Source organism: Talpa europaea (assembly GCF_964194135.1).
Source record: "Talpa europaea genome assembly, chromosome: 9".
Taxonomy (NCBI): domain Eukaryota; kingdom Metazoa; phylum Chordata; class Mammalia; order Eulipotyphla; family Talpidae; genus Talpa; species Talpa europaea.
In genome coordinates this window covers 113,110,858-113,133,540 of record NC_140076.1, presented here as the reverse complement: position 1 = coordinate 113,133,540, position 22,683 = coordinate 113,110,858, and the positions used below count along the sequence as shown (strand labels likewise).

The 22,683-nt window shown below is 41.9% G+C and overlaps 1 protein-coding gene across 1 annotated transcript in view; it reads left to right on the top strand.

Moving 5' to 3' along the window:
* Positions 1 to 22,683, top strand: part of TBX15 (T-box transcription factor 15) — a gene marked incomplete at both ends in the record, with an annotated part of 101,353 nt that overhangs the window by 51,906 nt on the left and 26,764 nt on the right. The window contains 4 exons of the mRNA XM_084244354.1: positions 5,541 to 5,754; positions 10,560 to 10,661; positions 12,278 to 12,449; positions 13,452 to 13,619. Coding sequence (XP_084100480.1) covers positions 5,541 to 5,754; positions 10,560 to 10,661; positions 12,278 to 12,449; positions 13,452 to 13,619 — 656 coding nt within the window. The remainder of the gene's footprint in view (positions 1 to 5,540; positions 5,755 to 10,559; positions 10,662 to 12,277; positions 12,450 to 13,451; positions 13,620 to 22,683) is intronic.

Here is a 22,683-nt window from a genome sequence, read left to right as displayed (position 1 = left end):
TACTAAATTTTAAAGAAATCGTCTTTCAAATGCGTTGGATCTGAGCCTCCACCTTCCCCTCCATTTCTTATGTTGCTTCTTCTGCTCACATATGTGCTGAGCCCCAGCTATATCCATGTGCTGCTGATGATCTAAAACCAGCAAATTCACTGCCTTAAATTCTGTCCTTTTAATTTCTGTGCTTTTTCATAGTCATATTTCAACTCCATTCTTAAATTCACCTTGTGAAGTCTTCTTGACCCTCAAGTCTTGTTGAGTTTAGCTTACAGTTTGATTCATGCAATAATAAAATAGCTTCTTGATTTATATTTTACACATTGCCCAATATATCCTCCCTTTTGATGAGGTAGGTAGCATATAATCTCGTGCACATTTTGTGAATGAGAGATGGAGACAAAGAAAAATTGAGAATATCATGAAGTCTTCTTGACCCCCACACACTGGTCCACTTCCTCTTGTCATTGGCTTGCTTGCTCTTCAAAGATCCTTCATGCTTTGTTCCTGTAGTGCTGGAGAACCTATCACAGCGAGTCTCCTTTTGACAGTTGTGAGTCCGTCCTACCAGACTCTGAGCTGCTTTACAGCGAGTGCCTGTTCTAGCTTTACACACACACACACACACACACACACATACACATCTTTATATTTACAATGTATATGTCATATATGTTAACGTATAACAGTCTATACAAAGTTAATGTCATATATGTTAATGTATAACCTGGTCTGTACAAAGTTAAATATATTCACAAATACGTGAAATTCATTGGAGACAGAACTGATGTAATCTGCATTTTGGTGTCAATAGTATATAAAATAGAGATAATGGTAATAGCGCTTGTGCTTGTTCTATTAAATGATGTTATACATTTCAAGTCTTGGATAGTTGCTAACACACAGTGAGTGCTCAGGAGATATTGACCATCATCAACTCTTTGGTTGGGATGGTTTTTGTAAAGTGACGATCACCTCACTGTCCAAAGTCAGTAACGCTAAACAGAATCACAAGATTTTGTTTTATCATAAAGATATAAGCATACTTTTTTGAGCAATAAGTTATTTTCTCTGAGTCCCAATAGCAAAGGCAAGGAAAGAGTAATAGATAATGATAAGCAAATAGTAAAGGTAGGAATCTAGCGCTGCTGTTCATCTCCTCACTCATGAGTGTCAGGCTCCAGGAGTAAATGTTCTTTGTTTCGCTGTAGGAATGATTGACTCCTTAAATCATTAGTTAGGTGGAGGTGAAAATCAGCTGGCAGACTCTGAAATACGCTTGAATAATGTCTAATTTTGTTACTAACTCAAGCATTTTCTATACATATCAGTCAAATCAACTTCTGGCTGGTTTGGTGTGTCACACTTGGTTGTCTTAAAGCTACGCTGCTAATCCATCCACTAAATATTAAACTTAAAAGGGGCTTGCTAGCATTGCTAATTAGATGTGCCTCGTTATAAAGATTAAGGAAAATGGTTATGTGATTTGACAAAGATCAATGACAGTTAACTTAACCCATTCCATTGTGAGGATGGTCTGCATAGTTGAGAATGGCTGCACTGCACAGCTGGACTTAGCGTGGTCTTGGGGATACCATCCTTGGATCAGTAGGTCATGATATTCTCGATTTTTCTTTGTCTCCATCTCCTCGTTCACAAAATGTGCATGAGATTATATGCTACCTACCTCGTCAAAAGGGAGGATATATTGGGCAATGTGTAAATATAAATCAAGAAGCTATTTTATTATTGTATGAATTGCACTGTAAGCTAAACTCAATTTCTTTCTGTGGGCACTTAGTGTTATAGATGAACTGAAATAGCTCAGAGTTAGAAAAAGAGTGACACTGTGAACCGATGGTCAGAACCTCTTTCCTTAGGTTTTTTTCCTTTGGGGGCTGGGGAGGGAAGAGTTATGTTGATTTGACCCTGTGACTCCTATGATGTTCTTCAGCGCCTTGTAACCTGCTCAGTGCGGGTTCCTTGTGTTTTCTCCTTTAACTTGCTTAGTTAAGTGTAATGTTATCACTTATGTTCCTGATTTACTGAAATTCCCCTGTTAAAATACTCTTCACAAGGGCTATTTGATAGTCAAGAAGTCTTTCCAGGTCATTCAAATGAGCTCCTAATGGTTACTTTTTGAAGGCAGGAAGTCACAAATTACCAAGAATAAAAGAACTTGAAAACACAGAGGTGTTTTCTGAGCTTCAAGGGGCTGGTTTTGTTTCTGAATGGATGACCTGATTTGGTTGAAATAATTTGCTATGTATTTATTACATTCATGACGTAGGGAACTAAACTCTATATCCTGGTCAGTAGCTGAAATTTTTCATTTGGTTAGCCTAAATATTATATATAACCATGGTTGAGAAATATGTTTTACAAAGGTTGAAATGTCATTTTTACCTAGACTGTTGATCTTAACTGAGATTACTATTTTAAGTGTATCAAAGGTATTTTGCTTCATAGGTAGCCCTAGCTACTCCAGGAGTTTTTTAAAACCGATTTTATAAAATATAATATTAATATTATTTCCAAATTATCATATCTAAGAAACAACAAAGAACAAAAATGATGTAGTATATTCATGTTATTTGAAATGTGAGCATTTCGTGCATAAAAGCACTGGACTCTATTTTACCAGGGAGTGAAACTCTAGAAACAAACACAGTGTTTCCAGGGAAACAATAAAATCCTCTTCATGAACTAGAATGCCAAGACCCCCACACACTGGTCCATCTCCTTTGTAGTAACTCAGAACTCTGCCCCTCACAGCTGCCTCTCTTGTGGATGCTGTAGGACACACAAGGCAATCTGCATTTGTATGCAAAACTGTGCAATGTATTTGCCTTGGTCTGTGACTATTTGTGACTGTAAATACTTCCAAAAGGAATCCTATTGTGTAGCTTGGCAGTTCCTAGATTCTGGCACAGTACTGGGCACATAGTAAGTACTCAATAAACACATAATTTATCAATGCTAACGGAGAGAAACTTCTCAAGGATTGGGATTCTGTTTCAAATTATCTCCATGGTACCTCATATGGGGCCACATGCTGATAGGTGCTTATTGATTGATTTGATTGAAGCTATAAACAGAAAACCCACTCGATTCTTTAACTTCTATGATCATGTGAATCTGGATTCCCAGGTTTTTTCCTCATTTAACTTGTCTCACAGACTTTAGCCTTCTTCGTTGTCTTCCGCAAACAGTTTAAAGTTGATGCTTCCAATTGGTGTTTCCTGGCTTGTCGCTGAGAGTTGGGCTAGAAGGATTCTGACTGTCTTCAGGACATTAGAGGTCCTTTTAGTTGCAAGATGAGGAAATAGGTTCATTCTGTTGAGTAACTTGTCCAAGGCAATTACTCCATCCATTTCATGTTCTGTCTGAGTACCCATTTTATTCCAGATGGTAGCAAAATAAAAGTAGAGCCTCTTATTTCCTAGTTCTCCAGCCAGAGTCCCCATTCCAATTCCAACCCCAATTTGGTTATCATTAAACATTTATCACTTAGCGTCACAATACTCCCTTCCCTCCTTCCCTGAGCACGCATTGAAGAAAGCACATGTTCAAAATATCTCCAGGGATTTGCTTAGCTTGTGTGTTTCCAGCTTTTTCAGAACGGCAGTTTTCTCTGGTCAGAATTTCGTAACACTTTACTCCTGAAGGAAGAACAAGATTTTTTTTTTGAAATCTTGCTTTGAGAAGTTTTTGGAAAACTCATGATATTTGTGCTACAGAGGAGGTCTTGTCATATCACATAAACAAAAGGGGATTTGTGAATCTGTGTCTTGGGGGCAGAAGTATTGTGTTTGGCCAAGTGTGTGATGATGTAATGGCTCTGCTACCACTAAGATGGGGATTTGTCACCCAACAGCAGCTCTCATGCTGGATAAGTAGCCACTTTTCTGTGCTTGAAGACCACAGTTAGCTCCTGTTTAACCTAAGGTATAAAATGATAGGCTTAGTCGTGTAAAGCTTAGTTATTCTGGTAAAGGTGGTGAGTGGGCCAGTGGTTGTGAATAAACCAAGGCTTTGGGCAATGACTTCCCTGTTATTTAGGAGTTTGGCTCAGTTCTGCAGTATCCTGAATGTTCTAGCATGAAGGGTGAAGTGTGAAGAATTGGGGAGGGTTGGGGAATGGCGCTTTGTTCCCTATGGGTTTTGGAAAGTTATGGGAGATGCTTCCAGAAATGCTATTGGATTTGAGAGAGGAACACATTGGATAGAAGGAATGAAAATAAAAGCTTCTGTGGAAGGGGTTGCTCACAGGCCTCCGTGGAAGGGAGGGTGGTCGTGAGAGTGGTAGCATATGGTTGGCCCTTCTGTTGCATCACTTTTTCATTGTGCTTGTGTCAAAGACTGATGCCCAAGAGTTCCTGACCCTTGACAGCACTGAAAAGTCAGTTGTCAGAGTCAAACATGCTGTTTTCCATTTTCATATGTGTCTGTATTTATTTATGGGGAAGCAATCGGATTTCGAGATTTCAAGATGTGAAGGGTGGGTGAGCAAACTGGTTTCTTAGGCTTCTAGTAACATTTGGCCTAAGAAAATTGTACTGGTGATCTGAGTTTGGAAAATCTTAGGAGGTTCCGTTTTTGGCGTCCGGCCACTAAAAGTATAAAATGTGAAAACATTACAAAAAAGTCTTTTCTGGTAAATCTGACTCTGGTTTCTCTATCTACATGCCTTTCCCTCCCCCTTCATGAATACAGAAGATGCAGGAACGAAGGACCATCTGGCCCAGCATGCCAACTTTTTATTTGGTTGCTCTCAATCCTACCTTCCTGTTGGATCACCCCTCCCCTCTGCCCATACTTAAGAAACCAATCAAGGTGTCTCCTGAACTCATTTATTCCCTTTGTTTCAACCGCCTTCTTGGGTAACTTTTTCCATATGCTTACATCCTTGCTTCACAACATTTTTTTTTTTTTTCATTCAAAATGGCCTGGTTGGGCTCTTAGGAAAAGCTATTTATTCAAATATATGACCAAGTGCTTCTAAAGGTCCCAAACAACTTTTTGTTACTTTTGATGGCCAGGATATATAAATGGAGAAAAAATTGCTTTCTAAAAATAGCTGGCTGGTGGGTAGGGGGTGGTGTGCAATTAGAGAACACACTGCTGTTAGCACTGGATCTTACCCCAAGTGCCATGTCTACTCTAGATTTGGAGCTATCGTCTCTAATTGCTCTTCTTATTATTTTAATTTGGCATTTATTTATTCTGTTGCCCTACTTTGGCTTCATTCCCTTCAACATGGTGACATTAGTGCTTTTTATGTTGCCTGTTGTGGACCAATTTTCTTCAGCTGTTACTAAAACTTACTAAAATGCCAGATGTCACGTTGGAAACATGAAACCTGAAAGAAGGTCATAAATCACAAAAACAAACCATAAAAAATATAATAAAATAGCCCGAGTGCTGTGCTCTGGAGCGTCCCAACTTTAAGTCTCCCCTGTTCACCTCCCCCAGCCGGCCCCGTCTTCTGGGCCCAGAGGGGAGCTCCGCAGTGTCTCACCTGAGGTCTTATGTTTGTTTTGCAGATTCTGAGCAGAGCACTGGCTCTGACTCTGAGGTGCTCACTGAGCGGACCTCCTGCTCGTTTGACACCCACACTGACCTGGGTCCGGGTGCTGCGGGCCCCGTGCCTGCCACCATGTCATCCATGGAGGAGATCCAGGTGGAGCTGCAGTGCGCTGACCTCTGGAAGAGGTTCCATGACATTGGAACTGAAATGATCATCACCAAAGCAGGCAGGTAAGGTCAAGTGCCTTCAGATGCTCAGAGTCAAAGAACAGAGGATGAAAGTAGGAACTGTTACCTTTTTTTTTTTTTTTTTGATGTATATGTGGTAGGTAGATAGTGTTGGTGAGCCAAAGCAACAATACTCACTTTTCTGCATCCAAAGATCTTGGCAAAGTGATCTTGTGTTCACTGTGATTTTTGTTTTTTTCTTCTTCCAAGAGCCACTCAATCCTCAATCATCTTTGCCTTCATACACATTTTCCATTTACAGATGTGTTTCAGCTAATACTGGGGACCCATGGTACACAGCTACCAAGTGGTAGGTTCCAACACCAAGTGTTACTTCATTAGATAATGCTTTCAAGAGAAAATGCTTGCTCCCCAAACAATAGCTTGTATCTTCTCAGGATACAAAAGCAGCTGGATGTTTTTGAATGAATTTTGTTTATGGTAAGAATGTGATTTGGCACATCTTTTGACTCCTGCTTGTTGATCTGTTGATCCATTGCATTTTATTGTTGACCTGAAATTATTGCAAAACTTTAATGGTGATTGGGTGTATACTCTTGCGAAGCTGTGTGGGATGATAAAAGTTTTAAAAGCACAGTTTCTCTTGAAATAAGCACGTTTAATCTTTATTGGTATCTTTCATTTCCATAGCCAGGTATCTGTTTTGGATTCATACTCAACAGGAGAGTCCTATGAGGTTAGGATATAATTTTTATATATAGGGATGAGAATGTAAGTTTCATGGGAACCCTATGAGGGAAAATATGATAATCCTAAATATGGGGCCTCCCCTGGTGGTGCATGCAGTTGAGCGCAGTGCTGCGAAGCTGTCCACAGTCTCTGCAGTTCCAGCTCCATCCCGGCTGGCCGGCAAGGAGCCCACATGGTGAGGCAGACCTCTCCTGTCTCGCCCGCTGCTCCCCTCAGCAGTGTATTTCATCAGTCTACCTGTTCTGCTCCCCACTCTGTCTCTGGTGAATCCTCTCACCCTCCCGCACGTCTGGCCTATACCGCGGTTCTTGTATAATAAAAAAAAGATAATCCTAAATATGGATGGATGGGGATGTAAACTAACTTGACTAAGACCACATGGGTAGTGAATGCAGCTCCAGATTTCTACCCAAATCTATCTGACTCTAATGCAACGATCTTAACTATTTATAACACTGCACTGTTAAGAACTGGTTGTTTTGGCCTCTTGGATTCAAAATCAAAGTAACTCAATAATGATAAATTGGAGTAAGCTTTTGAGTAAATATAAATAGCTCATGAAAATTACAACAATTATGTTACTTTCATATTTTCAAAGCACGTTACATAGCCTAATGTCACGCCTACCAGAAAGACCCACCTCATTGATCATCAGCTATTTTTGTGGACAAGGATTGTGAGTAAAAGAATATGTAGGTCAGTCCAGGTTATTTGAATGCAAATAGAAATGCCCTCTCCCCCAATAGAATAAAATACCGCAAAAGCAAGAGGCTAAAATGCATAGGAAATCTTGTTCATTTTCTTTCTTTTCTGGTGCTCTCTTCCTTCTATGAGATTTAGTAGGTGTCTGCGGGGAGCAACTTTGAAGGAGAATTGCTTTAGTTTTTGGCATTGGGGTGGGTTTGGAGAAGAGGAATTTTTTTAAATAAGGTTTTCCCATTTTATTTTGGGCTTTTACTTACCATTATTGGTTCTGTATATCCCCATCATTTTTGTTCCTCATGTAATCCCCAAAATTCCTGCACTTCAAAGTGAATTCAGTTCACTTGCATAGCTCCTTGGCAATGCTTCCCTGACCTCATTTGTTCATCTCTTGCTGTGTTCTCTTTTTGTATTCTTACCTCTGAACTTTTTTTAAATTTTTATTTATTTATTTATTTATTTATTTATTTATTTATTTATTTATGCAAGCACTGGGTACAGTCAGAAGCGCGGGAGGGTGAGAGAATTCACCAGAGCCAGAGCAGGGAGCAGAGCAGGCAGAAGGACCGAAGTACACTGCTGAGGGGAGCAGCGGGCGGCAGGAGAGGTCTGCGCGCCATGCGGGACCCTCCTCCTGTGGCCGGGGAGCAGCCGGGGATCGAACCGGCGCCACAGAGGCTGCGGGCAGCTTCGCAACCCAGCGCTCAACCGCTGCGCCACCGGGGAGGCCCTTACCTCTGAACTTTCATGCTGATACTTAAGTATATCCAGCTATTCCCACCACAGATATACAGTTTGTTCTTTATTCATATCCTTTTATCTAGATTTAGAAACTACATCTATCACTTCTGTATTTGATAGCTTCAGTTGTAGCTATTGCTACAAGTAATTCTGCCCAAGTCATTCTGGGACAACTCGGAACCAGACAGAGAAGACTGTCTCTTCTGTGAATGTTTTTCATGTTCCTCCTCTTTTCCCCAGTTGACTTCTTCCTTTCACCTCATTTTCCTTCTTACTCAGTGTCCCTTTCAATTTTAATTCCAATTTCCATTTTCTTAGTCACACTATTTATGTGTGACTCTCTGATATTTTACCATTTTAGAAGCTCTCAGTCACTCTCTACTTCTTCTCACACCCAGATCATGATCCTGTTGGTTCAGGACCACTGTAGTCTACACAGCCCTCAATCTTTGAATGTACTGATGGAATCTGTGCAATCAGCACCATGGACAGAGTTGCTTCTAGGGATTAATGAACTGGAAGACAAAATAATTGACTTAAATTCAGTCATAAAATTAAAACCAAATGCATCTCATTTTGTGAATATAAAAGATTAATTTTCCTCTTGGGTGTTATGACTTTAGTTGATATTCTGTACTAAACTACTGGCAAAAAGTAAGAAAAAAAATTTTTATAGCACATTCTTAAGAAGAGGTTCAAATAAAGTAAGAATTTTAAAGCATGAGGAAACCTTAGAGATTATCTAGTCCCTTTCCTTTGTTCTATAGTTGGTGGGGCTAAAGTGACTTATTCCATGTCATACAACTCATTCATTTAACAATTTGGGTATTGGAAAGAGATGGGTATCTTCTTTACTCAAGATCATATAAGTATTAATTTTTATCTTTTCTCAAGTAAAGTACTTATCTTTACTCAAGATCAATAAGCAGGTATTGAATTTACAAACATCTAATTTCTTTTCTGGAAGCCATCTCTTTCAATGTAGCACAGACCATATAGATGGTTGAGAGGAATTCCATTTTCTTATCTCAGATAACAATGAGAGGACTTTCTCTTCATCCATGGCAAGAGGCTATCCTACCACTTATAAGACAGTTATAAACCTTTGTTGTGAAGAATGTAATTATTGTCCTACATTTAAACATGTAGGCAAAGATTCACAAATTTTTGGAAATAATTAATGTGAATCAAAGTTTCTAATCTATGCTAAATTAGGAGTAGCCTACCACCAAATTTCTTTAGCTTACCATAAGACTAAAATATAAGATTTTCTAGTTAAACTTGGGTGGGAGGGAGAAAATATAAAATCATAACTGGTAGAAGCTTCTGGAAATTTACAAAGTAGAAAAGAAGGAATGGTTATTATTTTTGAAAACATTTAAGAATTAACAATCAGAGGACGTTTGCTTTTTGAGTCACTTTTGACGAGTAGTGGGGTGTGAGATCAGCATAGAAAGCTCTTTATGTAAACAACCAGTGCACATTTGCAAGATGGCTGTCTGGGGTCAGAGTATGGTCTATGGCCATGAAATGAAGCAAAGCCAATTAGGCCATATGTGAATCAAGCCTGTGACCTTGACCTCATTAGCACTGTGCTCTGCTCTGCTCTACTAACTGGCCCCAGATGGTTAAGTTTAATGCAGCATTTTGTGTACAAGAACCCTAGAGCACATTTGGGGTAATCCAAAATTTTGAACTGAACACTTTTTATGTCTGGCTCCTAAATGAATGACATACAAAAGAGCTTGATGTTTTTTCTTCTTTCTTATGGTTAAAGAATAGTGAACTTTATTCTAGACTCCCTGAAATTCAATACCTCTTTTGGGCTGCTCCGTCTCCTCCTCTTCAATTATGAGACTAGTTGTGAAGTGCCACATCCTGACCTCACTTGCTTTGGCAAGTTTAACAAGCCATTGTGGTAGAAACAAGGTATTGCCCAGAGGCCACTAGAATTCATTTGGTATTTGCTCCCTGTTCTGCTGGGTCCTTCCTTTGACACACACGTTGACAGCCTGAGAATTTGCAGGAATTTTACTACAGTTTAATGCATTAAAAAAAAAAAAAAACCTTTGGTGGCCCTTTGTGTGCTGGTGGTACCTTTTAAAAATTCTTTTCTTGAGAAATTATTTTCAGAGTGGCCATTTTCAAAAACAATCAATAAGAACATTCTGATTACTGAGAATTAACTATGATGCATTCCTTAGATTAAAAGAGATGAGTATAAAGTAGTCAAGTACATTAAGTGTAAGAGTATAAATATAATCTTGAATGTTATAGTCTAATAGTGAATGTGTGTGTGGTTATACAAATTGTCTATCTATCTATCTATCTATCTATCTATCTATCTATCTATCTATTGAATACTAGTAATACTAGGGATTAACAATTTTATAAAGCAGGGTCTGGTATGAGTCATTTAAGTGAATAAGTCACCAAACAGATCAATTTAAGTTAATATGAGCTGCTGTTTCAGCTGTATGTCTTTAATGTATTTTTTAGTGGTAACTTCCAAAGTAAAAAAAAAAAATATCAGTCAACTTTGAGAATTAGAGGCTATTGGGCTTTGGCATCTCAGAGGTCCTAATAAGAACATCTCTAAGCTTTTGCTCCTGCTTCCTCTGACTACTGTGCTTACTCCACGTTCCCCTTCCCAGGAGGATGTTTCCTGCCATGAGAGTGAAAATCACTGGCTTGGACCCTCACCAGCAGTACTACATAGCAATGGACATTGTGCCTGTGGACAATAAAAGATACAGGTAATGGTGACTCAGGATGTTGAATTGGAGGCCTCGGAAGCAATTTAGGGCAGTTCTTAAATTCATTAGATGATGCATTTTCAAAGCGTGCACAGTGCAGAGAAACGGGGGATGGAGCATAAACCAGTGGGCTATGAGAGAGCACTGGGCTGTGAGTAGTCATCAGAGGAGCAATCAGGGCTCAGTACTGGTTTGGTCTGGAACCCCTCCACCCCACCCTCCTGCAAAAATCCAAGTAAAATTTTTAAGTCGATTAACATTGAAAGTGATTAACAAATTGTTGGATGATCTGGCGTATGACATGAGAAGTGAGTTGAGGGGGTTTATTTTGGAGAGGGGACAGAGAAGCGGGCCAGTGCAGCACATACGTGCTTATATGGGATGGATTACTCTGTGGATATGGAGATGAAGAAATGGAGAATTGGGTAAGTCTTCAAGAAAAACATCTAGTTAGAGAGAATTATTGCTCATTAATATGGGTTATGGGCAAGTTAAGTAACTTTCCTTCGAAATCATTAAAAGCCAACAGAGTCTCTGTGTCTCTTGGATGACTTTATACATTAGACAGAAAAGAGTTGTGACCTCACTGATTTCCGGAGATCTCAATCAAATCAGTGACTCATGGCTCATTTTTGAAGGGTCTAAAATCTGAGAACTTGGTCCTCAGCCCATGAATTTGGAAGTGAGAGCTGAATGGGCAAGACCAAGACTTGCCTGGTGTGGGGAAGGGAGCTGGGCAAGAGAAAAGTGGTCTGGACGCAGGACTTACAAGACCAGATAGTCTAGGGTCTGTCTTAGAGGATCTAGGAGTTGTGATTTGTGTTGTCTCTGTTTAGCTGGGGTCCAGGCCCCATGTAGTTGTTAGGCTTGAGAAGCAGGAACGTGTCAGATCCATGGAGAAAACTACAAGGCAATTGACATAGTGTGGAAATCTGGCCTCATTTGTGATCACAGCATATCACTGACAGTGGCCCTGTGGGGAAAGAATGTGGAAGATGATCACATTCAAAAGTAGGCTCATCAAAGACAACACTAGCTGGGAAGAACTGGTGATTATGCTTGCACTAAGGCACTAAGATCGAAATGCCTCACCATTCAGAGTCTCAGCAAGGAAATGGTTAACAAGTGAGAGGCGCGGAAGGTCTCCGCACATGGCTGTGTTTTATACGACGATATGGAAGATGTTTTTAATAAAGAACCGAATCCTGAACAAGTGGTCAGTGGATTATATGGTTCGCATTTGAAAGGTGAAAGGTTGCCGTAAAATACCTTTTCCACAGCTCGACACGTGGGTTCAGGATGCCTGCATGCACGCAGGGGTGCAAGGCAAGGCGAGGGAGAAGAAAGAAAAAGTGTTGTGAGAATGTTTTCCTTGCGAGAGCTGCAGCTTTGATCATTAACCACAGCATTTTTCTGCCCTCCCCCACTCCATCATGCTCTACCTCCACTTCATTTTCCTTGGGTTTCTACCTTTCTTTTTCTCCTTTGCATTCTGCTCAACCCGAATACTCCGTTTCTGTCGTCTGTTCATCTCTCCTGCCTCCTGCCTCTGTGTGTGTCCTGGATTTTGCTCCTTCCTGCATCTGTCTCTGAATTGCCCTCTCTTCCTGTCTCAGATATGTGTATCACAGCTCCAAGTGGATGGTGGCTGGCAATGCCGACTCCCCTGTGCCCCCGAGAGTCTATATACACCCCGATTCTCTAGCTTCTGGAGACACTTGGATGAGACAGGTGGTCAGTTTCGACAAACTCAAGCTGACCAACAACGAATTGGATGATCAAGGGCATGTGAGTCAAAGAATCCCTTTTCTCTTTTCTTCTTTCTTTTTGCTCCAAAGCTGGGTAGCCTCAACTTTTCCAGTGGGTAAAATAAGCATCTCTTACGTAAAGATTCTTTAAAGTAAGCATCGATGTCTAATTTTTCGCCTGTGAACTTCCATTTATTACCAATCTAGCATTTAGCAACTATCTGCTGCACATCAGGTTGTTATCAGGGTATGCTTCAGGGACTTACCGTCAAGGAGTAAAGAGAAATACAGAAAATTCAACAGAAGTGGAAAAAACCTCAGCATTCAGCAGAATAACACAGAGGGCAAAAAACTCAGGGAAACAACTAAAGTGACAATTCTGACTAATTTGTCAAAAAAACCCCACAAAAAACCACACTCATTTATAGGAGGAGAGGCCTATAGGACTTTCCAGGTATAACTGGAACCTGATGTTATCACTTCATCTTTGGTAGTAAATCCTACGCTGAGTTCTCGACAAAATCCAGGGAAAACTGAGGTAGCTAAAGCCATGGTTCCTATTTCGAAGGAAGCTGCAGGTTTTGAGGGCAGGAGAATGCACATTTACAGTCCCTTGCTCCTGGCCTAAGACAATGCCTGTGAGTTCAGCAACGGAGCACTAGCCTGCAGGACTTAAAAACACCATGAGCTCATGCTGAAAACTTGAAGCAGGAGGCAACTGACACCTGCCTGAGATTGAGACATTGTAGTAGAGCGTTGTCTACTGGAGCCCAAACAGTCGTTCTGTCCTGACCCAGTGAGAGCAAACAGCCCACCCACCACTTGTGACCGGGACGCTCTGCTGCCTGGTTCACATAACACGATCCGATCACGTAGCCCTTCCTGCCTTGAGCAAGGATGCTGATTTCCAGTTCCCTGCACATCCCGCCAACAATCCCTGCTCTCCTCATGCTTCTTTCCTGTGATTGATAGTGCACGAGAGCTTAAAAAGCTGCGTGGACCTTCGAGCCAGGCCTGGCATGGTGTCCCCTTGTCATTGCAGATCATCCTGCACTCAATGCACAAATACCAGCCTCGTGTTCACGTGATTCGCAAGGATTTCAGCAGTGACCTTTCACCCACCAAGCCTGTCCCTGTGGGGGATGGGGTGAAGACGTTCAACTTTCCTGAGACGGTGTTCACCACAGTCACAGCCTATCAGAACCAGCAGGTAAGGGGCTGCCCTTGAGTTTCCTGATGCATTTTTTTTTAGATTTATTTATTTATTTATACAAGCACTGGGTACAGTCAGAAGTGAGGGTTGGGAGGGTGAGAGAATTCACCAGAGCCAGAGGGGAGAGCAGAGCAGGCAGAGTGATGAACTGCACTGCTGAGGGGAGCAGCGGATGGCAGGAGAGGTCTGCGCGCCATGTAGGACCCTCACCTGGCAGCTGGAGATCGAACCGGCGCTGCAGAGCTTCACAGCCCAGCGCTCAACCACTGCGCCACCGGGGAGGCCCTGCATCTGCTTTTAAAGGAGCTTGTTTATGCTTTTGGTGAGAAATGCTTAGTCCTTGCACATGGCATTGAGGAGATGGAATAAGAGACACCTGTCTTGCAGTGCACACATGACTTTGGTGATGACAACATGGTAATGCCTAGAAGCTGCTGGCATCGTCCAGATTTAGATCAGAGACAAGGTCTTTGACCAAGATGACAGAGCCTCCTAAGTCGATTTCATGTCCTTTTGTACTTGGGCTTTCGTGTATGGTCTCTGCTGCGTCCTAGTATGTGCTCATATCTGCAATTCATCTGTAAGTTCTGAGACTTGGAAGATCTTTTCCTCCTACCTACCATTTTCTGTGTGGCCCCCACCAGGCCCCCTCAAAGTCATCCAGCTCCTCAAACTTTAAGAGCCACGAATTCCAGACTAAATTGAACTTCATGTGATCACCAGCTACAGCCTAAGATCTGTATGTTTTTACGTCTATTATAAGTTCAGTCATGCCATCAGTATTGATTGGGAACTTAAAATGTTCCAAACCTAGTAGAGAAATAGAGCTGATTTACATATTTCTACTTTAAGAAAAAGTTTCAGTTGCGCAAAGACACATACTGATAATTCAGTAAAATAATTAAATGACAGAGGTATGGACAGTGTGTTTCAGAAAACTAGTCCTTTTCTGAAATAGAGATTTTGTTTATTTTTTTGAAAGTCTGCATCATTGTATTTGGGGTCTCCTTGGAACAAAATGAACTTTTATGACAATATTCAATACTTTTTGCATGGCATACTGTCTTTAGTACTCTGACCATGAAAGCATTAAAGGAAAAACATTGATTTAGCAAATAACTTATGAAGTACTGACAATGTTCCGGGCGTAGAAAGGGATGTTACATAATCTTTGGTTCACAAGGAAAGGCTATTTCTATCTTTCATAGCAATTCTGGATAAAATTCCTTTCTTTTTATCTTCAGAAAGAAGATAGAACTTAAATGTTAAGTACTATATGGCTGTTGAGATTTCTCAACAACGGTAAAGAGTTCCCAACTTTAGATTTTCCTTGTGGCTGTTACATTTGCTTCAAAATAGAAAAGCTTTAGTTTCTTTTGGGTGCTAATTAAAAATAATTCAATCCTCCTAAACTCCCTAGATGGTAAAATTGCAGAGGCCTTGGAAGATTCCTACAGCAACTTTTAATAATTAAGATTTTTTTACTCTGATACAAGATAAAGCAGCAATATAGACATAGCCTTTGGGGCACCTGGAAATTTGGGATTAATTTTGGATCAGAAGAAGAAAATAAGAATCTAAGCTCTTTGGGTCACTGGCTGGCCTTCCCAAGACCACCCTAGCCTTTACTTTAATCATCAGTTTCTCATAAAGGCAGAATGTGGCATTAAATATTCCCACCTTGAAATTTAGGTAGTAGAGCAAACTAGAACACTGAAGAATACTCTATTTCCTCAGTGAGATAAGTTCTGGAGCCAGGAGAGCTGACGTGTTAACCCAAATTGAACCTAGAAATTTGTAAATCACTGTGAGAAGGAAATGTGGCTACTTGTAGTCCCTTCTCTGCTCCTATTTTATCTCATCCTTTGACATCATTTGAGTACATTCTACTCATCTAAATATTTCATACATCTGGACTGGGGTGGGGGACTGTGGTGGTTTGGTGGGAGTTGGAGACCATGATTTAAGGTCTTGGGATTTGACAGTGGACAAACCTGGTTTGCTTTCTCACATTCCCACACGTGAATTGTGTGCCTATACTTAAGTTTCTTAGCCCCTTCAACTCGTGTCTCCTGGCCTGAGGCTGTCCTGGCCTTAGACCACACTTGGTCGCCATTGCTGTACCGCTGGGTCTCACGGGCACGAAGGAGAGTGGGACATCGTGGAAATTTTAAAGAGTAAATTCTTCTTTAAAGAGAAAGTGGATTATTGGGAATTGTGGGGATGCCTGGCTCACGGAGGAATTATACTCGAAAGGGAACACCTTTGATCTTTGTCTTTCTGTCCTGTTGGTGAGTTCATGTTATGCTGAAATTCAAAGTTGGTGAGGGCCTCCCCGGTGGCTCAATGGGTTGAGCGCAGTGTGGGGACCTGTCGGCAGCCTCAGCAGTGCCGGTTTGATTCCCAGCTGGCCAGGGAGAAACCCACATGGTGAGACAGACCTCCCCTGTCTCGCCTGCTGCTCCCCTCAGCAGTGTTTTCCTCAGTCTGCCTGTTCTGTTCCCCACTCTGTCTCTGGTGGGTTCTCTCACCCTCCTGCGACTCTGGCCTGTACTCCAGTTCTTGTATAAATAAATAAATCTTAAAAAAAAAAAGTAGATGAGTCATCCTCAATTCTGTGCATTTTGAAATCAAGATAGCAGCTTTGCCTGTTTAACAAGTCCCTGGATAAATTAGCAGGCATGATTGTTTAACATTCCCTGTGGCTATGTAGATAAGGTTTAATATAACACAGTGCTTTAGAATCATGTGTACTAACCCCAGGTCTTCCCCCGGGGATCCTGAAGTCTGTCCTGAGAGTGAGAGGTGTTACCTAACAATGGTTTTCATTCTTGGCATCATGAAGATGCCAAGTACCATAAACTGTTCTCTTTTGACAGCTCTATCCACCTATTCCTGTTCTCATTTCCCTCAACCTCCTAGAATGAAAATAATCAACACTTATGGCAAAATATTTTGCTTCATATATTTCTTTTCAAGGGAGTGGTTCGGAGGCCTACGAAGGCATCTAAAGGAAAAAAGTCAGTGGTAAGTTCTCAGGAACTTGTTGGGAGAAATGCAGTGAAGGAAAGAATATGGAAGGAGTGAAGTTGAAACAAAATGTGCTGAGTCTTCCCAAGGAAAGGCAGCGTCTCGCTTCACCGAGAGCCAGGCGAGGTGTTCGGAGACTTGGGCTTTGGTCGTAATTTTTTCTGTGGTTATGTATGTCGCTGTAAGCAACTTATTTTGTTTTTCTGGGCTTCTGTTTCTTCTTCAAGGAAATGGGCCCCTGACCTATGCTTTCTAAGGTCTGTTAGCTCTGAAATTATAATTTCTCCCTCCTTTTCTTCCTGCATGCTATTTAATGAGGGTTGGGAGCAGTTATTTTTAGCAAACAGAGGCAACTGACACATGATTTTCTAGGATTGAAACTGATTGGCTTGTTCATGTCTGTGAAAGATGTTTTAATCCCCACAACATTCAGATCAACACAGCGTTAGTAAGTCCACCCTTGAGAAGTGAGTATTTTGCGGCTGGTACACAAAGTACCCCAAACTTTGCTGTTTGTTTGTGACTCTTCCCAGACCTCTCCGTTGTTCAAATGTGTTTCCCGTTGACCTCAGTCTTGTCACCTAGGACAGACACCAGAATCTCTCCCCATCCAATCTGTCACTAAATTCCATTGCTTCTACTGAAGGGATATTGTCTTCTTCCTGATCCCCTTGCTTCTGCCTTGTTCTGGGCCTGCCTCCCCCGTTCTGACCCGTGAGCACTTCAACCCAGTCACGTGGACAGTAAGCCCTGTGTCTCGGGAGTCATTACATATGCTTATTTCTGGATGAATGTTCCCAAAGCATCATTTCTCTGTCCAAAATCATCATGAATCCTTGGTGCCTGGGGAATAAAGATATCCAAGCTCCCAAGTCTTTGCATTGGGATTGTCTGTGGCTAATGACCAGCTGCATTTCTAGGCACATTTTCTGTTCATCTTCATTGCGCATCCACAAGAGCTGAGCAATCTAGTTCAGTTTTCACTATTGTTAGTACTTTAGCTTTTGCATGTTCTGTAGATGTTCTAGAAACCCTTTGTCTTTATCTGTCTGGATTCCTTCTATGCTTCAGGTTTAGTGCAAATTCCGACCCTGACAAGCTTCCTTGCAATTTTCAGCTGCAAATGAACATTCCCTTATTCTGTATATGTCTGTGTCTTATTGTCCTTTTCATATTTTGAGCTTTTTGAGGAAAATGTTTCATCTTCTATAACAATCAAATCAGTGAGTCATGGTAGAACACACCAGAGCACAAGTTAAGAGACTTGGGTTCTAGACCCACCTCTGTGTCCCTGCAGACCTGCCTCCACTACCTTTCACCACTCACTCACCTCATCTGCAAAATGGTGGCTTGGTGTGAATTGGTGCTTCTCAGTTCCCCATCTACAGAGAAGTTATTTTTCTGGTTCCCCGAGAGATGAGACAAATAGAGACAGTGGAGGAAGTTTTCATATATTAAGCATTTTCATAGACTGTACATTACTGTATTTTGAACTTTTAAACGTTTTTTGATACTAAAATGTCATTTATTTATGAAATAATGATGATAGGACATAGTTGTTATCTCTCTTCACTTGGTAGAATAACACATTGGAGTACCAATGCTGATCTTTCCAATATTTGAGGGGGAGTTAAAGATAATCGATAAAATTCTGAAACTCAGAAACTAAGATGAAGGACACTTCATCTCCACAATTCTAAGATATCTGTGTCTGCCTCATAGTACATAACACTGAATCTATGGCTGGAACAGAGCTGAATAAATGGTTAGCCACCATACCTCCGCTAGCAAGCACCCCATCTGTCTGTGGTTTGCTTCTTTGGATAGAAGTAGTAGGAAAGTGTGAACAAAGAGTTTCTATTTTCATGAACTATTTTATTCTTTTATTTCTTCTTTTCCTATTCCTTCCTCCCACCCATGCTAACTGACCCCACGTTCCGTGCCTGCTAGCACACAGGAGCTATTGTTGCTATTATTTGCTCTCACAGTGCCAGCTTGGCAGGGTCCTGGCTCAGAAGGTATGTTGTGCCCAGAATCCCATCATGGAGAATAAGGTGGTAGAGGTGGGAATAAAGGTGACTCTACATTTCATGGTTTTTCTTGGAAAAACAGGTCCTTGTGAAATGCACAGGGAATTGTCATCGCAGTCTTTGTCTTCTCTAAGGGAAAAGGCTGCTAAAACTTAGTGTTTTTTCCAAACAGAAAGCTAATTAATTTCAAAAAGTCATAATACTGTTACCCTCAGGTAATGCAGTCTTATTTCTTTTTTTTTTTAAGATTTATTTATTTATACAAGAACTGGGGTACAGGTCAGAGGTGCGGGAGGGTGAGAGACTTCACCAGAGAGAGTGGGGAGCAGAACAGGCAGATGGCTGAGGAAGACACTGCTGAGGACGATAATTGGCTACATGAACTAGAGAGAAAGCCCGAAACCACAGCCAGTTCTGCGTCAGCAAATCCTATAGGATTTCTGACTCACTCATTATATCCTAAGCTACTGAGTCAGTTTTGCTCTAACTTTCCAATCAAACCAGTGCAGAATTTTTAAAAAAAATATGGACTTTTAAAAATCCTGATGGAATACATTTCCAACAGTATGATAAAAAATAAAAACAAAATAACGAGGAGTGTCCCTAAGGGAAGGGCTCTCGGCCTAGGTGCTGTAAAACCATACGTAGGATAGTCGAGTTTCATTGTCTTTGTAGGTCATGCTATTTCTATCTGCTATATCTATCTATGTGCATTGTGAAGTGTACCTCGTTTATTAACTGCTTTGTGTTTCTAGGCAAAAAGCAGTGAAAATGATTAAGATTAATAGTGGCAAGCCAACAGCCACCCCCTCGTGTGCTGTAGCTGTTAATAACTCTGATTACACTAATCACTACAATGTCATGGAAATAAAATCAGCGAGAATTGTGCTCATGACCTTGCATTTTCCATGTGTCCTCACTATCATTGGCCCCTGTTTGAACATGGCTGTTGTGGAACAGCTTTAGCTGCACAGGATATTACAGATCTTGCTCTACCCGGACAGACAAAATTTAAGACTTTGTCTGTAGTGGCTTCAGGGAAACAAATAGGATCGAGGGAGTTGTTTGGTTTATATTCTTCAAGCCTTGTTATGGCTCTGGGATTCATCATCCTTGTTTCCCACATCATCATTCACTCATTCACTCACTCATTCATTGAACAGATATTGAGCAGGGACCGTGCGTGATAGCTTGCTCTGCTGAGTGAATGGCGTGTCAGGCAGACCTAGGTCCTATCTAGGTCTTCCAGGGAGAGAGACAAAGAGTAAATTTGTAAACAACGAAATAAATATATAAGTATTAACTGAGTTAGGAGCAAAGAGAATTAAGGAGACTGCAGCTAAAGGGAGTAGCAGAATTATACTTGGGAGGGATGGTTAGACCTCTTTCAGGAGATAATATTTAAAGTGAGGAGATGAGGAATCAGCAAGATGATGATGTGAAGGGCAGAGGAGAGGACTATTGTCTGGGGGGACAGTGACTGTGGGGGGCCTGAGCCGGGAGAGTTCGGCCCCTTCCAGGCAGGGAGCAGCTCAGCTTGGCTGAGCCTGTGGACCGAGTGAGGAGCGTTGGCTGGCATGGAGAGGCAGGAACCAAGACTTGCTGGCCCCGCAGGGCCAAGCAGGAGTTTGGGTTCAATTCTGAGCCTGTTGGTCGTCACTGTAGAGGACAACGTGATCCAAGTATGTGTTAACAAAGACCATGTTGGTTGCTGTGTAGACACGATACTGGACAGGGCCAGGCGTGGACAAAGGAAGATCTGTTTGAAAGTTATTTAGAGTTGTTTGGTCAAGAGACATTGGTGATTGGACTACAATGGAGAAGTTATGCAGTTATATCAGGTCTAATTCATCGTCATGAATGTGGCGCAGGGTTGAAAATTGACTTCTCAAATGTGCCTGACATACGTAAATGTGGGCATGTGGCCTATGTGAATGTGTCTAACATCTACGTGATCTATAATGTAGAGCATGTAGAGAGCAGATATGCCATTATAGAATGTCGTCACGATATCGTGACATTAACACATGTGACACAAATTAGATAATATGTAATTTTCTGTAGCTAATTTTTCAAAAATGTTTTTTATTGATGTAACCTTGGTTCACATCACTGTTGGTGTTTCAGAAGAAGAGGATCCCCTCTCGGGCGCTGTGTTCCCACGGTGCTCCCACACCAGAGTCCACCACCAGAGTCCCGTGCTCCCTCCTCCCTTGTGCCTCCCTCCCCCTTCCTCTCTAGGTGCCTCCATTCAGTGGCTGATTTTCCTAAGAAGCTTTGACCTCTAGGTTGAGGTAGAGGGAATGTAAACTTTGCAGGTCTGTTTGGGTGAGATCTCATGTCATGCAACTTGACTTATTTGGGGTAAATGATCAGTTTTTGTTTTTTGTCCCCAGATTTCTCCCTCTCATCCACTAATCTCGATGGCTTCTGGATGTATGTGTGGGTGCAGGGGGGAGGTGTGGGCTTCTGTGTCCTCCTTATGGCTGCTGCTGGTCTCTGCGCTGTTCTCCAGGCCTCTCTGGCCTCTGCAGTGGAGGTCTCGGCCGGGCAGGTCCTTGTGTCCGTATGATCTACTAGGAGCAGATCTGAGTGTGTGCTTTTAACTGTGTCTCCATCTTGAGCAACTGGCCCCCCTGGCTGGCTCAGTCTTGCCTTGGGTCTCGTTCAGGTGCCCTGCTTGACTCCTGCCCAGGCTACTCCTCCAGCATGTCAGGGTCACCCTGCCATCCCTGTGAAGGAAGGGGTGTGCCTCCGAGTCCCTGACACACCACAGAAAGGAAGTCTGGAGACATGAACTCACACCTCTTACTGCCTCATATATAGATGCTATTTTCACTTTGATGCAGCCACCCCCAAGGATGCAGAGAAGCCCCCCTGTCAGTCTCCCCGCTCCCACCCTTGGATTTGGCTTGAATGGGGGGTTGCTAAGGCACGTGCCAGTCTTACTGCTTCACTTCTTTTTTGTCTGTCTCCTCTTTTCTCATATTCCACTGGGACGAAAGGCGAGGACTTTTACTTTTTCCCCACCTGATGAGCCCTCACCTCATGTCACATCCTTATCTTGCACAGGAGTGAGTTTCATGGCTCTGTTATTATCATGGCTCAACTTTCTGTGCTCTAGAAGACTCTGGTAGGACCTGAGTTTACCAGGCTGGCTGTTGCTAAGGGAACCATGGGACTATTATAAAAAGGGGGATATCGAGGTGGAACATACGTTGGTTTTCTCCTCCAAAATACCATTCTCATTCCCCTCGGTATTTGCAGACATAGTTGCCAGACAGTCATTTGCTGGGATTGTAAGGTGGCTCGTGGCTGGAATGACCTGCGCTGCCTCCAGGCATCTGAACACCTAAGCAGGGCAATACAGTGTCAGGAATGCACCCTCGGCCGGCAGCCCCACTCGCCTTCTCGCTCACTGGTCCTCTCCCCACGTCCTGTGCTCTGGCCAAGCAGGTCTCCTCCGGGTGTCTTGAGAACGCTTCAGCCCTGCCTGCCTGAAGCTCTGCTTACATAGGCCTTTTCTTACGAAGTGCTTCCCTGGTTCTTTTCTCCCAACCTTTTTTAAATTTTGATTTTAAATTTATTATAATTACCTTTTTTCCCTGGTCCCTTATTTGGTTGCCCTATATTCCTCTTATAAGTGAGAGCATCCAATATTTTTCTTTTTCTTTCTGACTTATTTCACTGAGCATGATCCCTTCCAGCTCCATCCATGTTGCTGTGAATGGCATGAGTTTATCTTTTTGATTGCTGAGTAATATTCCATGGTGTATATGTACCATAACTTCTTGATCCAGGCATCTATTTTGGGGGCATTTGGTTTGTTTCCAAAGCTTAGCTATTGTAAACAGTGCTGCTATAAACATAGGGGTGCAGGTGTCCTTTTGGATTAATGTTTTTGTGTTCTTTCTTCCCTTCCTGTATTTTCCACTAAACTCCTACCCATCATCCCAAGCCTGGCTCACATGTCTCCTTGAACATGAAACCTCAGAGTTCTT